This window comes from Ricinus communis, chromosome 3, assembly GCF_019578655.1.
Source record: "Ricinus communis isolate WT05 ecotype wild-type chromosome 3, ASM1957865v1, whole genome shotgun sequence".
Taxonomy (NCBI): Eukaryota; Viridiplantae; Streptophyta; class Magnoliopsida; order Malpighiales; family Euphorbiaceae; genus Ricinus; species Ricinus communis.
In genome coordinates this window covers 29642988-29656536 of record NC_063258.1, presented here as the reverse complement: position 1 = coordinate 29656536, position 13549 = coordinate 29642988, and the positions used below count along the sequence as shown (strand labels likewise).

Here is a 13549-nt window from a genome sequence, read left to right as displayed (position 1 = left end):
TCTCAGGCTCTTTGCACCCAGTCAATTTACCTTAATGCCAGATCACAAGTTTACCTGAGATGCTAACAGATTGGTTCTGATGGAGTAATAAATCTCGTCTTGCACCACTACTGAAATCAAAGTGAGGTAGAAGGGGTGAGTTGATTTGTATCCTCCAGGAACATTCTCATTTATATGCAAAAAGATGAAGCATACAAAGGGGGCGACTGCTGGAGACTCTGGTGTGATCACAGAAAGTGACCTCCTCTCTCCAGCAACCCCATGATAACAGAAGCTATTTTAAGATTAAACACGAGTAACATTATATTTCAAGTCTGTGTCAGTTTTGTCAGATGTAGTGGCACATTGCTGTAGATCGGCTACTGAGAATGAACGCCATGGCGAGAAGTTTTGCCGTGGAGATGGCAGCGAAGCAAGATTATTATGATAAGTCCTGGATCGCGGGTGCAGCGGTGGAAGATGTGTGGGCGTATTGGACATTGAGCTTGAAGTAGAATCCTCACTTGCGCTACTAATACTCTCAGAGCTGCTCATAGCGACGGCAAGGGCCAACGTGCTTTTGCTTGAACTAATTGGTCTCTTTGATATCCCGCCTCCATTGCTTCGGTGAGGGAAGCTTCTATTCTTATCCCAGACATGATTGAAGGCAAGCAAATTTCTTCGTCTCCTGGTGTAAGCATTCTCTGGTTTTGTAATTTCTTTAATGCATGAAGAGGAGGATGCCTCGGCCAGACTTGTGAAAGATTTTGATTTACCATTGTAAAATTTTGATATGCCTCTTCTGCAACCATCCAGATTCAATGTTTCAAGATTAATTTGCTAGAAAAAATGTTCCAAAAACACCCACTTCAAATAAAAGCTGAGGGCTCAAAAATCTAATTTAGCAAGAAAATTAAAGATCTCACATAGCAAAAACATATGCACAAAGGAATTTAAAGTAATTATTCTTATATTTCATCTAGAAATAATAAATTCAAGAACGGAATAATCGGCTATATCAAACTAGAAGTAACATAGCATCTGTCTTTCCAATTTAGCTACTTTTCCATTTATGAACAAAAAGGAAATTTTCTTGATCTGTTATATCTACAGCTTCATTACATCCAGAAATGTGAAGATTTTCATGCTTCTCTAGCCAAATCAAAACAAACCCATGATCCCTTGATTCTACACTTCCATTTCAAAGAGTATAGCTTAGAAAATAAAAAGAAAGAAAATAGAGCAAGAAAAATTGATGTTTACCTCATGGACAAAGCCTCCTCCAAAGCATCCATAGCATCCAGAGTTCCTTTAAAAGCACTTTGGACTTCATTTTCATCTTCACAATTCTCACCATTAGAGGATAGATCACTATTCTTCCCAATCGACGACGTCGTAGAAGAAGCCGCCTCCGATGAGCTACTACATTCATTCACCTCTGCCCTCTCCTCCGCTACCGGAGACTCAAAGATCCGCGCCGTAGCAACACACACAATCCCTCTCGGTTCGATCTCTCTCATCCCTCTATTGCTATTACACTCTAATGTTATCGACATAACAATTAACCCTTTTCTTGTTAAAGATCTGAAAACTCCTTAATTTACAAGAAAAACCAAAAAAGAATTGAACTTTAAAGAAAGTAACAAAGAAAGAATTGCAAAGATTGTCTTTTAAGAAACTAGTCTGATGGGTCTGATAGGATCACAGAAACCAAAGGAAATGGAGTTATGGGCTATTGATTTCTTGATAAATATATCTTAGTTTAAAGACAGGAAAATTCAATTTTTTTCTTATGACTAATAAATTAAGAAGAGAGAGAAAGGAAAGAAGGATAGATAGATGGATGGATGGATGGATTGATAGATAGAGCTTATCCTCATCCACTGGGTGGTGTTAGAATATTCTTTTAATTTGTATTTTTATGGACTTTATTACATATGGGGACTTATCCTCTGCTTTCATTTTTATTTTATTTTAGCATTTTTTTTTAATAATTTTCTTGTATTTTGGGATTGGTGTATCATTTATAGAAAATTCTTGCCATAAAGGATAAATTTATCTTTCAATCCCTTAAAAGCAAAATTTGAAATTAATACAAAAGGGAGGTTGCCAAATTTGTTTACAGAATATTAAGGAAGCAATGTACTTTAGTTAATACTATATCCTAAGCCCACTAGCAGAAGTTTTGAATTCCCATGAAAATTGTATATTTTAATCCAAAAGTATTGAATTTATTTAGAATTTAACGATATGGATATTTTTCTCCACTGAAAAAACATTTTTTTTATATAAAATATAATAAAATCACGCGGCATTAGTAAATTGGATAAATAAAATAACTTTTTCTTTTATTCATGATATATGTCATTTTTATGTACTTAAATTAATAATATTTTTTATAGATGATTTGATATTTATTTCTCTAACATGCTACATGAATTATAACAATACTAATTATTTTAATTTAAAAAAAATTAATAATTTTTTATGATACTGAAAATAGATATAAAAAAAAGTGATAAGACACATGGTGGTGGTGGGGAAGCAAGTGAAAGGGAGTTGGTAGTATGAGATAGAGAGAGAGAGGGATAACACGTGGAGAGCAAGAAGGAGGAGAGGTGACCGTTTCAAAGATTAGGACACGTTGTACAAGGATTATCCTACTCCTTGGTCGGAAATATTTTATTTTCTATATATATATATTTTTTTAAATGACGTGGAATTGACGAAACTATTTCTCAACCTTATCCATATTCCATTATCCGATTCATTAAATTTACCCCCCCAAACCCCACTTCCACGATTTTCTTAACAGCTCATCACACATCTCTTTCTCTCTCTTCCCTTCCCAACTGTCTGAGACCATCAAACTAATCCTATTTAGTACAGTTTCAAGACATGCATCTATTGCTTGCACGAGTTTGTAACATGGGTTGAGCTCCTCATTTTTTATCGAGATGAACATGAAAATTAAAAAATAAAAAGTTGAGAAAAATAAATCAGTAGCTGCAATTGGCATCGTTGTTATTATGGTATTTTCGAAAAAGAGTTCGATATGGATTATTTTGAATAATTTGATATTTCATAAGATATTAATGATTAATATTTTAAAAGAAATTGATAGTAGCACATGTTTATTTGAACAGTTAGGTTATGAATGGTAATTAGGATACGGATGATGGGCCCATCTCCTATCTTTCTCGGCCTCTCCCAAGAAAGGCAGAAAAAGAAAAAGATGATCGTGTCTAAACGGGACCCACAGAAGTCTTATACGACCACATGTGGGGACACCTCATCTCTCATCCTAAATGGCAATTTCGTGTCACGTGAAATGGGACTTTTGGTCAGTGACATTTCCAGGTATTTATCTACATTAATTAATTTTTTTTACATTGACATTTCAAACTCTGTCGTCTTAGTTTGTCCCTTTTTAGTGCGACACCGGATAACGTGTACCTGCCCTTCCCTTGTACCCGTATTTGTATCTTGTATACAAAAAGATTCTTAATTTTACTCTTTCACACCAATCAAATAGAGGTGTATTGTTACACCGTGATTAAAAAGAAAAAAAACTCTGCTATTAGAAAATTTAAATTTATAAACATTTAATTATTTTTATTAGTTATTATTATAATATTAGTTATAAGTTTAAATTTTAATGATTTCTAATTGTGTTACTTACTCGTCACATTAATCTGCGATTTGATAATCAAATAATAAAATTAAAAAATATTAAACTTTAAATTTACATTATCAACACGCATACAATAAATGATGACTGATTGGAAAAATGATGATTAAATATTTACTATTTGAAATAATTTAATGATTGAAATACCATTTTTTTTACAATTTGTAATAACATATTTTTTTTTATTCGGAACAAATATACATACTAAAAATTATAAAATAAATATTTTTTTGCACTGATCCATTAATATACCATTACAAAGTTAGACAATCTTTAATTACTTAATATTTTAATGATTTCTTTTAGTATATAACCTTTTTGAATATAATGTGTCACGACCCCATCTGTGGGCCTGTAACCGGCACCAGGAAATGGGTAGACGTAAGGCTACCGAATCCCCTAATAAGCATGATACTCACTAACTCAATTAAATATCATCTTATTTTACTGATGCCATAATTATCTTAACAGTTAAATCTTACATAATTAATTCGGTCTGCCAGAAGAATTAGGCGAGACCCGAAACTACAGAAAATTACAACTGGTATATCTACTATTTCTACTGCGGAGAATCTAAGAATTTACAAATTTACATACCAAATCAAATACATCACCCGATGATGAAGGAGTAGGGTTACTAGATAAGAGTTGCGGGAAGACTAACAGTCACGGATCTGAAAAATAGTAAAATTGAGACTTTCAGTGTCACGACCCACTCTGTGGACCCTTGACCGGCACTAGGGAATGGGTAGGCGTAAGGCCACCGAATCCCGTAGTAAGTCTAACACTCACAGCTCAAACAAATCTCATCTCAAATTAATATTATTAAAGCCACAAATTATCTTAATAGTTACATTCTACATAAATACTTCGGTCTGCCAGAAAAATTAGGCGAGACATGAAACTCATAAAATTTACAACTGATACATCTACTATTACTACTGCGGAGAATCTAAGATTTACCAATTTACATACCAAATCAAATACATCACCGATGATGAAAGAGTCGGGTTACTGAATAAGAGTCGCGGGAAGACTAATAGTCACGCATATGAAAAAAAAAAGTAAATTGAGACTGTCAGTCTCGAGAGTGAGTTAAAATCAAGTAATCTATAGACTATTGCTTTCTTCTCAAAAAACATAGATTATTCAAATCAGTATATCAAACCATGCACCTAAATACAAATCACATTATAATCAAATACCATAATAAATAAATAAATATATATATATATATATATATATTTACTTTTACGGGACGAGTGGCTCAGTAGAACCCTAACCCCAAATTCTAGTAGCCTTTCGGCTCTCTTAATCCAACAGGTCTGGCGCCCAGAAAGCGTTGCTCGATCAAGGACCTTAACTCCGGCAATCAACTAAACTCAGCCCAGATAGCAATGCTCGATCAGCGCAAACAAATCCATAATAACCTTATTACCTGTCTTTGATCATTACCGGTGCACACGCGGTCCTGATACAACCCACCAGGTGGCATGTTCTACTAAAGCCAGAGAAAATTACCAAGACGCTTGATTGCTCGGTCGACTCGCCTCCAGCCGTCGAAGTCCGATTGACGATCCGAACACACCATCGGACTCGAAATGACGTGCTGATGACGATTCCCGCTTCCAATTTTCCGATCCGACCCCCTATCATCCGGAGCAATTTGCAGACAATATCAGCCGTCAATTTTCAAACAAAGCCTGATTGCCACGAAACCGATGCCATTGTGAAGCTTGAGCTGAGGGGAGTCGGGATACGTCCTCTTATCGTCCATACTCCGCCGGAGCTTGCCGGAAAAGCCGAAAACGCAACTGCCATCCATTTTCTCTCTCCATCGCGAACTTCCATCTCCAGCCACCATTCATGTTGCTGCTGCTGCCGCCAAAAGGAAGCTCTCTCCAAGAGGAGTCGATCGCCACCAGAATCAGCGGCTACAGACACCGGAAGCGCATGCACGGCGGCAAGGAAAGTTTCGGCTGCCTCCTTGCTCCCACGCCTACCGATGCGCTGATGCCGAGCCTGCCGACGGCGGCTCTGCCGCTAGCCGGTAGTCCGTAGAAGGACACAGCTGCCTCTAGCTTTCTCTCTCTCTCTCTCTTCCCAGCGCCCCAACACTCTTCTCTCCCTTTCTGTTCTTCCTCGATTTCTTTTCTTCTTTCTTTCCTTCCATATCGGCTTTTGGCCCCCAAACTTTTATTTCTTACCATTTGATCCCTCAATTTTTTTAATTACTATGAATTTCATCCTGACAAAATTTCAATTAACCCTTAAACTTTTATTTAGTCTTTCAATTAAGCTCCTAACTAATTAATTTGAGCCAAATTAGAATTATTAAAAACGTACAATTACATATATATCCTTACTTTTAAATATAAAATTATCAAAAAGCCCTTCTGACATATTTAATTACAAAAATACCAAGTATATAAATTTCCATTAAAACCCCATACTAATGAAATTATACTTTTAATCCTTATTCCAAAATAAATTTCCAATTTCCAATTTAGTCCTTACACACAATTAAATTAAATAATTAATTTGCTAAATATTTTTCAACTTAAAATTAAATACCACTAGCTAATTAAAATACCAATTTTTCCAAAAAATTCTTTTATAAAAATATTATTTACAAATTTTTCCAATATATAATTTTATTTATATATATATATATATATATATATATATATACACATTTGGGGAAAAAAAGTCAAATTTGAGCTTTTCGTAGTCCTGTTCATGTAAGATCTTCGTTGAAGGGCTGAAAAATCCATTATAAATATCTACACAAGAACTTGAAGCTTTATCATGAAACTCTTACAAAGATAAAATCTTTTCATCTTGAAGAGATCACTTCTCTCTCAAACTGAAAACAAGAAAATTCACCCCAACTAGAGTGGATGCCAATCAAGACCCTGTAAAGATAAAACATCATCAAGAGAAACACAGAATATTGAGCATAAAAACTCATAAAAAAAATGATTAATATAGAAAAATAAAAAGAAATAGACGTATTAACCATATCTTTAGATGGTGTTAAAAGATAATATTTATATAAAAAGCAGTGCTAAAATTAGGAAGAAATGGTTTTCATTAATCTTTTCTTTCCATAAGATTTTTTTGATTTTTTTCTTTTATATAGATTAAAAGAAAAAGGAATTCAAATTTCAAACATCACTTGAACTTAGGCTAAGCTTATGACTGCTTCTTTTTAATTCTTTTTTTTTTTCCTTTACAGAAATAATTGTCTTATGATTCATACAAATTCTTAAATTTTAACACGAATTTGTAGCTTAATCATCTGAGATAATCGTGTATACTAGGGTCCAAATGCAAAATGAACCATAAAGTTAATTTTGAATGAAATTTGTGAAGCACAAAACTTATCATTTTGGATTTGATTCTTATAGCTAGTATTGGGGAGATAATTCTTCAATTGACAGCCTGAATCTAAAAATGTTCCGTTGAATTCATGGAGAAAAATGAATCTATTCACAAAGCAGGTCTGAAGCCATCGACTTTGCATTTAAAACCAACACGTTCATTTGGTAGATTCAGTAGCAGCATATCTTTGAAAGTCAGGCAAGGAGACTGATCTCCTTGAAGTAACACCCCGAGATGGAGATGACAATGAACACAGATTGTTATGAGATGCTCTTGAAGGCACAAGCGATTGCAAAGATGGAAGATGTGACCGTGAATTTGGATGAAGAAGAAATGTGAAATTTGAGCTTGAATCTGAATCTGTACTACTATGAATACTCTCAGACCTGCTGAGTGCAACACCACCTAGAGCCAATGCACTTGGGCTAGAACCGATTGGTCTCTTTGATATTCCTCCCTGGTGTCTCAGCTTAAAGGCAAGATTACTTCTTCGTATCCTGATGTATGCATTATCTGGCTTTGCAATATCTTTAATGGAGGAATAAGAGGAAGCACCTGCTACACATGCAAATGACTTTGATCTGCCACTGTAAAACTTTGAAACGCCTCTCCTGTAACCATAAAAGAATTAAATACCATATTAATGTTGATGATGAAAGTATATATACAGCACATATTTCAGTATCTTTAGCTTCATATATCAGACTAATTATAGGAACATAATTCGTGCTTTTAAAAATTTAATGTATATGTATCTTAATTTTACATACTTGTCCAAGTTTAAATCATTTTCTTTCTGGAAAGAAAAATCTTGGATTACTATTTTGATCGTCTTATCTTGAAAAGTTGAAATAATTAATAATATTTTGAAAAGAAATGTAATGACACAGCCCACCATCAATATAAATTAATTCAACACAATTCTTTTTTTATTCTTTTTTCTTCTAGGTCTCTGATGTCTTATTTATCTAATTATTTAATTTTTGGTGATTATACTCAAATTAAAGCTCAAGAAAGGAAGAGTCATTTAAGATAACAAATAAAAAATTTACCTGATAGGCAAGGCATCCTCTAAAGCATCTAGGAGATCAATTTTACCTTTATAAACGCTTTGCACTTCACTTTCCTCCTTACAGTCCTCACTGTCTGATGATGATTCACCTTCCCACAGATCACTGTTCTTCCCTATCGACGAACACGACGTCGTTGAAGATGTTGGAGAGCTACATTCATCCTCAGCTGAGGGTGAGTTAAAAATCCAAGGCATCTTCATTTCTTATTTTCCCTTTTCCTCCTTTGTAAGATATGGATTTAGGATCTTCAGAAAAGAGATAAATGTGGTTCAGTTTTGTTAGAAAGTTTCAACATTAATCTCTTATCCACATCCGTTTTGGATAATAATTTGGTTGACTTTGATATGATTGCTCTAGCTTCCAAGCAGGTAGCATTAAGTTCATTTCGGAATACAACACCTACACGTGTCAAGGCTTTTGCTTAAGAAATAGAAAAATCTTTTTTTTTTTTTTTTTTCTATTTGATACGACAATCATAATTTTGTATTCACTTCAAAGTTATAAGATTCTACTATATTTGATCTAACAACGTATAGATGTAAATATAGATAAGATGGTAAGAATTTTTTCTCATTTTAAATAAAATTTCGAGTTAGATATTTATCGTCTCGAAAATTTTTATCTAAATTTTGTGTATATACCACAATTAATAGAAAACTGACATATATATATATATATAAAAAAGTATTTTACATATAACATTGTTCGTCAAAAAGTTGGCAAAGCAAAGTATATCAGTAAAAAAATTAGCATTGTTCGCAAAAAAGTTCTATAACTTTGCTACACAAAATAAAATAAAAGAAATTACATGAAATTAAAACAAAGCATACAAGTTTCCATTTTCAAGATAAAAGCTGATGAATGAGCCGAGAGTCAAAAGACTCTTTAACATTCTAAAAAAATTTCATGCTCAATATAACAATACGAAATTGATCCACTGTATTCATAATACATTACTATGCGTGGGCTGCTAGCTTTGCCAGAACGCCAACTGCAAGAGAGTTAACATAAGTGCATGGCTCTGTAAATGAAGAAGCTGATCGTTTGTCCACAAAGTTATCAAGTTTGTCAGGTCCACCCACAAATGCACCTGTCAGCTCATTTGGATTTGGGCCATTTTGGTTGAACCAGTACACGAAGCTCATCGGACAGCTCACTACTTGATTTGCTTGTGTTCTTGGTACTGATGCTCCTCTATGATGTGGTTCCTTTGGTGGGTTGTTTCCGAAACCTACCATGTATGATCTTTTCTGTGGGTTGTTTCCTAGCAGGTAGTCCATCTGCAAATTAATGTTTATTTAGTAAATTTAAGTTATAATTTCTGATCTGGGTTTTGTTAGTTAGCGTTGGAAATTGGTTGTGATTTAATTAATTAGGTACCTGCTGATGGGCAAAGCTCATGAGGCTGTCTGCGTCAAGTTGCTTGTCTCCACAATTTACTTTCTGGTTGTATTGTCTGAGGATGTCACTGTAGACACTAAATAATAAAGCAGCTCCAGTAACGTATTGACTGTTGGCTCCATCTCTCAAGTGAAGGACACCACCTGAAATCAAGAAAATTTAAAAATAAAACTTCAAATTGTTGTCGAGCCATGTGTTTCCTTTTTGTTGAGCAGGCTATAAATTACACGACGCATTAGTCGTGTCATATCAATGTGGAGCAAACCGATCCTTAGTTTACTATATGCACACTGATCGATTTAAATTTTAAAACTCAGATTCCTTTTTGGATCGAATTCATTAGCGATATTCTGATTTAATTTTCGTGAGTTTCTGCAAGCAGATAGAGGAAGAGAAAGAACCTGGAGAGATATAAACTTGATGGTAGGGGCTTTCAGGATGGTTTGAGCATATGAAACTGTCAGCTCCATTTTTATGAGAGGCTAAACCTTGCTCTCCTTGGAAGAAAAACTGCAATTTAAAAAACAATATCAGCTTCACATTCATATAAATACTGCCAATATATATATACAGATAAAGAGAAGGATTATTATGAAATGAACCTGAGAGAGTAGGATTTGTGCTCCAGCGTATTTGAGATCCCAGCTAAACTCAGCAACATTAGCATTAATGGCTTCGTTCATAACATATTTCAAGTACATAGACTTCTTGCTTGCCATGTATAGCCATGTTGCTGCCCACATTAGCTCATCCTGAATTCACCAACTCGAAAACCTTAGCCAACATTTTATAATGCTAAACTTAATTACCCTGTTATATGATCCATCTGTTGTGTCACTTTAATGTCTAACAATCCAATCAAATTAAAAGTCAAAAAGAACTTTTGTAAGATTAATTTTAAAAGTTAAGTGGGGCATTGACACCTTGAGAGAGATAGAGAGAGAGTCTTACATTGTAGCCAGAGTAAGAGCAGTAGAAGGGGCATTCTCCATCGTATGTTGCTTTGTGTGCCTTAGCCAATGTAAAAAGCTGAAAGAGAATTGACCCAAAAATCACAAATTTATTCAGGAACATTAAAAAAGAAAAAAAGAATGACAGCCAAGAATATTACCAGTTTGGCCTTGTTGAGGAGACGACGAGCATATGTGTGATTTAAGGATCTAAATACCATGGAAGCAGCAGCCATTGCAGCTGAAGTTTCTGCTGCAATCTCTGTTCCAGGATCCTTCTCATCAATTTGTAACACAGTTCTTGGTGTTTGCATAACTTCTGGTCTAACCCAACATTGATGATCAAGTTCTGGATCTCCCACCTTCATTAATCCAACAAATAATCAGCAACTGAATGCCCTTGAAAACAAATCACACAAAACTATAAATGGCTAACTAGTACCTGCACATACAAACGGTTGCGTCTACTACTAGCTTTTAGAAAATAATCTGTGCCCCATTTGATGCCAGCAACCGCATTTTCAAACTCGCCTACAGCTTGTAACTCTTTTTTATAAGCGAGAGTACTCCATGCTAGAGTTGTTACTGTAAAAGCCATAGGAAGTCCATATTTCACATTGTCTCCTGCATCATAATATCCTCCCACAAGGTCCACCTGTGTATGCAAAAATGTTAAAAGTATTTTAAATGTTTGTTCCTTTTCTTTTTCATATATTTTGTCTTTTCATTCTTCTGCAAAGGGTTAAAGGGTTCAAACTTGCATTTCATTACGTTTGCGCCCTAGGAACTAAAACAGAAACGAGAAACGCGATGCGACAGGGGATACGAAACTTTCTAAAATACTAGGAAACGAGACTTTATGGAAACATTATATATATATAATATATATATATATATATATATATATATATATATTCTAGATTTTCTACTGGATTATTATTTTTATCATAATAAAAGATACAAATTAAACACACTTAATATAATTAGTCATATTGACAATTATATAATTACTATAAATCAAAAAAATATATATATATTAAAAATATACATGTATATAGAAATTCTTCAATATAAAACAACTAAGAATTAAGAATATTTATATAATAAGAAAATTATATAATAGGAAAGATAAAATAAATTAAAAAACCGTAAAAATCTTTTTTAAATAGGAAATCCAATTAAATAGAAAGATCTTTAAAAAAAAAACTTCTTAAAGTTTTAAAAAATGAATAAAATTGTAAAAATGATTAGAAATATTTTCTAAAATTTTTTAAACGTGTCCGAAGAATTTTCGAAAAGTTTCGGTATTTAGAACGCATCCGACAAAGAAACATAATCCCATTTAGAGTTTTCGTGCAACCTAGCCTAGGATTATTGGTGAGTGTTGATCATATTACATGTAGAGAATGAATAGCGGACTCACGTTTACAAGTTTACCATCCTCTAGGGCAGAATCTCCTCTCCAAGGTAGCCTGTTATTTGGGGGGAGTTTTCCTGATCTTTGTGCTTCTAGGAAAATAATTGACTTAGCAAGTGCATCCTTATAATTAAAATGACCATTAACAGCAACCAAAAGTCCTTGCATTAGAGTTAACCATGCCATTATAATGGCCAAAGAAGGTCTTTTTGAGGTACCCATTAATATAAGAAATCCCCCTTAGAATGAAGAAGAACAAAGAAAGGAGAAGTGTTTGAAGAAGAGGGGAATGAGAAAGGCTTCGTATTTGTGTTTCCAATGTTGTCAACTTTAAAAGGCAAAGGAAAAATAGGCAGTTGCGGTTATTCTGTTTATGGAATGTTCTTTTCTAGAACAAATATTAGAAGAAATGATGGCCTATGGATGTAATAGCTTGTTTCTTGGAGTTGGGTTTACGGTGGTGGGAAGTTTTTAGCAGTTTTTCACGTATGGTTGATGAGAGAGTGACTCTATATATGCGTACTTGTGCTAAGTTATTGGAGAGATTTTGGGAGTGAAGAAAGGGTGGAGATTGGAGAGGTTTCTTGACTAAACGTTCTGGACCCAACAAACAATTAGCTAGTTATTATCATAGCAACCACATTCTTACAGTAAAAAATTAAGGATGCAATCGACAGCCATTGAGCAGTTTTTGGATGCATATTAACATACCCATTTAGGCTGTTAAATTTTATTTTAATGAATGGTTTATAAGGTTACCTTCACAAACAGAAAGAATGGTGCTGATTTAGTACAAAAGAAGAGATGGCTTTACTATTAATTAATGGTGTTATATTTAGATTATTCTTGTTGCATAAGCAGGTCCACCGGTAACCACTAATGAACCGTAGTAATCTTAAATAAAAAACCAAACATTTAGTATCAGAGACATTGAAGTCTAATAAGATAATAATCAATTTTTTTTTTTTTCAAGAAGAGAGAGTAGTATTATGAAATTGCAAGATATGGTCCAGGCTAAAACTAATAATTGATTGAAATCATCCGAATGGCAATTAGAGGTGTGGTTAGACATAGTATGTTTACATAGTTCAATTTGTTTTTCTGCATATAGACTTGGATATAGGAAATTACAAGCCCTCATACAGAACTGAGATCTTTTTTCTTTTTACTACAAGCATTTTTGTCAAAATCAGTACTATTACAAAATTCCCAAAGGGGCTGTGATTGAATTTGATAGTAAGGGCATTGATATCTTATGAATGAGGTTATACTACGTAATTGCTTTAGGTAGTTGTCTCCTCCTCTAAAAGAGACAGAAACATATAATTCAAATAAAAATAAAACAGTTCATTTACTGCCTTATTATGAAGGACAGCTAGACTTTGGAGCCTTGTGCTTTTTAGGCGTATATTTGTTGCTTTTTCCTGTATCTACCCTAAACGGCCCATCTCGTGCATTTGGCAATGGAAAATACATTAAACGCCGTTGCCGGGGATCGAACCCGGGTCACCCGCGTGACAGGCGGGAATACTCACCACTATACTACAACGACTTAGCTGTTCATTGAGTTTGAGTTTTATTGATAAATAATAATTATCCGGCATTTATATCAACCATTATGTCCTCCAGTAGGGTATTATCCATTCCTAAGCCT

The 13549-nt window shown here is 34.1% G+C and overlaps 3 protein-coding genes and 1 non-coding gene across 4 annotated transcripts; all 4 read right to left on the bottom strand.

Moving 5' to 3' along the window:
* Nucleotides 1-140: 140 nt before the first annotated feature.
* LOC8258594 (protein OXIDATIVE STRESS 3 LIKE 2) lies at nucleotides 141-1821 on the bottom strand. The gene is made up of 2 exons (XM_002516101.4): nucleotides 1243-1821; nucleotides 141-781 (listed from the first exon to the last, which is right to left on the bottom strand). Exons 1-2 carry the CDS (start codon nucleotides 1533-1535, stop codon nucleotides 286-288), a joined length of 789 nt encoding a protein of 262 aa, XP_002516147.1. The 5' UTR covers nucleotides 1536-1821; the 3' UTR covers nucleotides 141-285.
* Nucleotides 1822-7053: 5232 nt separating this feature from the next.
* Nucleotides 7054-8461, bottom strand: LOC8258595 (protein OXIDATIVE STRESS 3 LIKE 2). Its single transcript, XM_002516102.4, has 2 exons — nucleotides 8107-8461; nucleotides 7054-7665 (listed from the first exon to the last, which is right to left on the bottom strand). The coding sequence occupies exons 1-2, from the start codon at nucleotides 8325-8327 to the stop codon at nucleotides 7212-7214; spliced, it is 675 nt and encodes a 224-aa protein (XP_002516148.1). The 5' UTR covers nucleotides 8328-8461; the 3' UTR covers nucleotides 7054-7211.
* Nucleotides 8462-8859: 398 nt separating this feature from the next.
* Nucleotides 8860-12334, bottom strand: LOC8258596 (endoglucanase 16). Its single transcript, XM_002516103.3, has 8 exons — nucleotides 11902-12334; nucleotides 10921-11133; nucleotides 10640-10840; nucleotides 10480-10557; nucleotides 10131-10280; nucleotides 9930-10038; nucleotides 9508-9671; nucleotides 8860-9407 (listed from the first exon to the last, which is right to left on the bottom strand). Exons 1-8 carry the CDS (start codon nucleotides 12115-12117, stop codon nucleotides 9084-9086), a joined length of 1455 nt encoding a protein of 484 aa, XP_002516149.1. The 5' UTR covers nucleotides 12118-12334; the 3' UTR covers nucleotides 8860-9083.
* A 1041-nt stretch (nucleotides 12335-13375) lies between these two features.
* TRNAD-GUC lies at nucleotides 13376-13447 on the bottom strand. The gene has a single exon. It is a non-coding gene; the product is annotated as a tRNA-Asp (tRNA).
* Nucleotides 13448-13549: the final 102 nt, after the last annotated feature.

What these genes read in the sequence shown, in the direction of transcription:
- LOC8258595 (XM_002516102.4), bottom strand. Translation starts at nt 8,327, where the DNA reads ATGAAGATGCCTTGGATTTTTAACTCACCCTCAGCTGAGGATGAATGT. An exon ending in GAGGATGCCTTGCCTATCAG is followed by an intron (nt 7,666 to 8,106) that starts GTAAATTTTTTA and finishes TTATGGTTACAG; the next exon opens with GAGAGGCGTTTCAAAGTTTT.
- LOC8258596 (XM_002516103.3), bottom strand. Translation starts at nt 12,117, where the DNA reads ATGGGTACCTCAAAAAGACCTTCTTTGGCCATTATAATGGCATGGTTA. An exon ending in GCTCTTACTCTGGCTACAAT is followed by an intron (nt 10,281 to 10,479) that starts GTAAGACTCTCT and finishes TGGTGAATTCAG; the next exon opens with GATGAGCTAATGTGGGCAGC. An exon ending in TGAGCTTTGCCCATCAGCAG is followed by an intron (nt 9,408 to 9,507) that starts GTACCTAATTAA and finishes ATTAATTTGCAG; the next exon opens with ATGGACTACCTGCTAGGAAA.
- LOC8258594 (XM_002516101.4), bottom strand. Translation starts at nt 1,535, where the DNA reads ATGTCGATAACATTAGAGTGTAATAGCAATAGAGGGATGAGAGAGATC. An exon ending in GAGGAGGCTTTGTCCATGAG is followed by an intron (nt 782 to 1,242) that starts GTAAACATCAAT and finishes GGATGGTTGCAG; the next exon opens with AAGAGGCATATCAAAATTTT.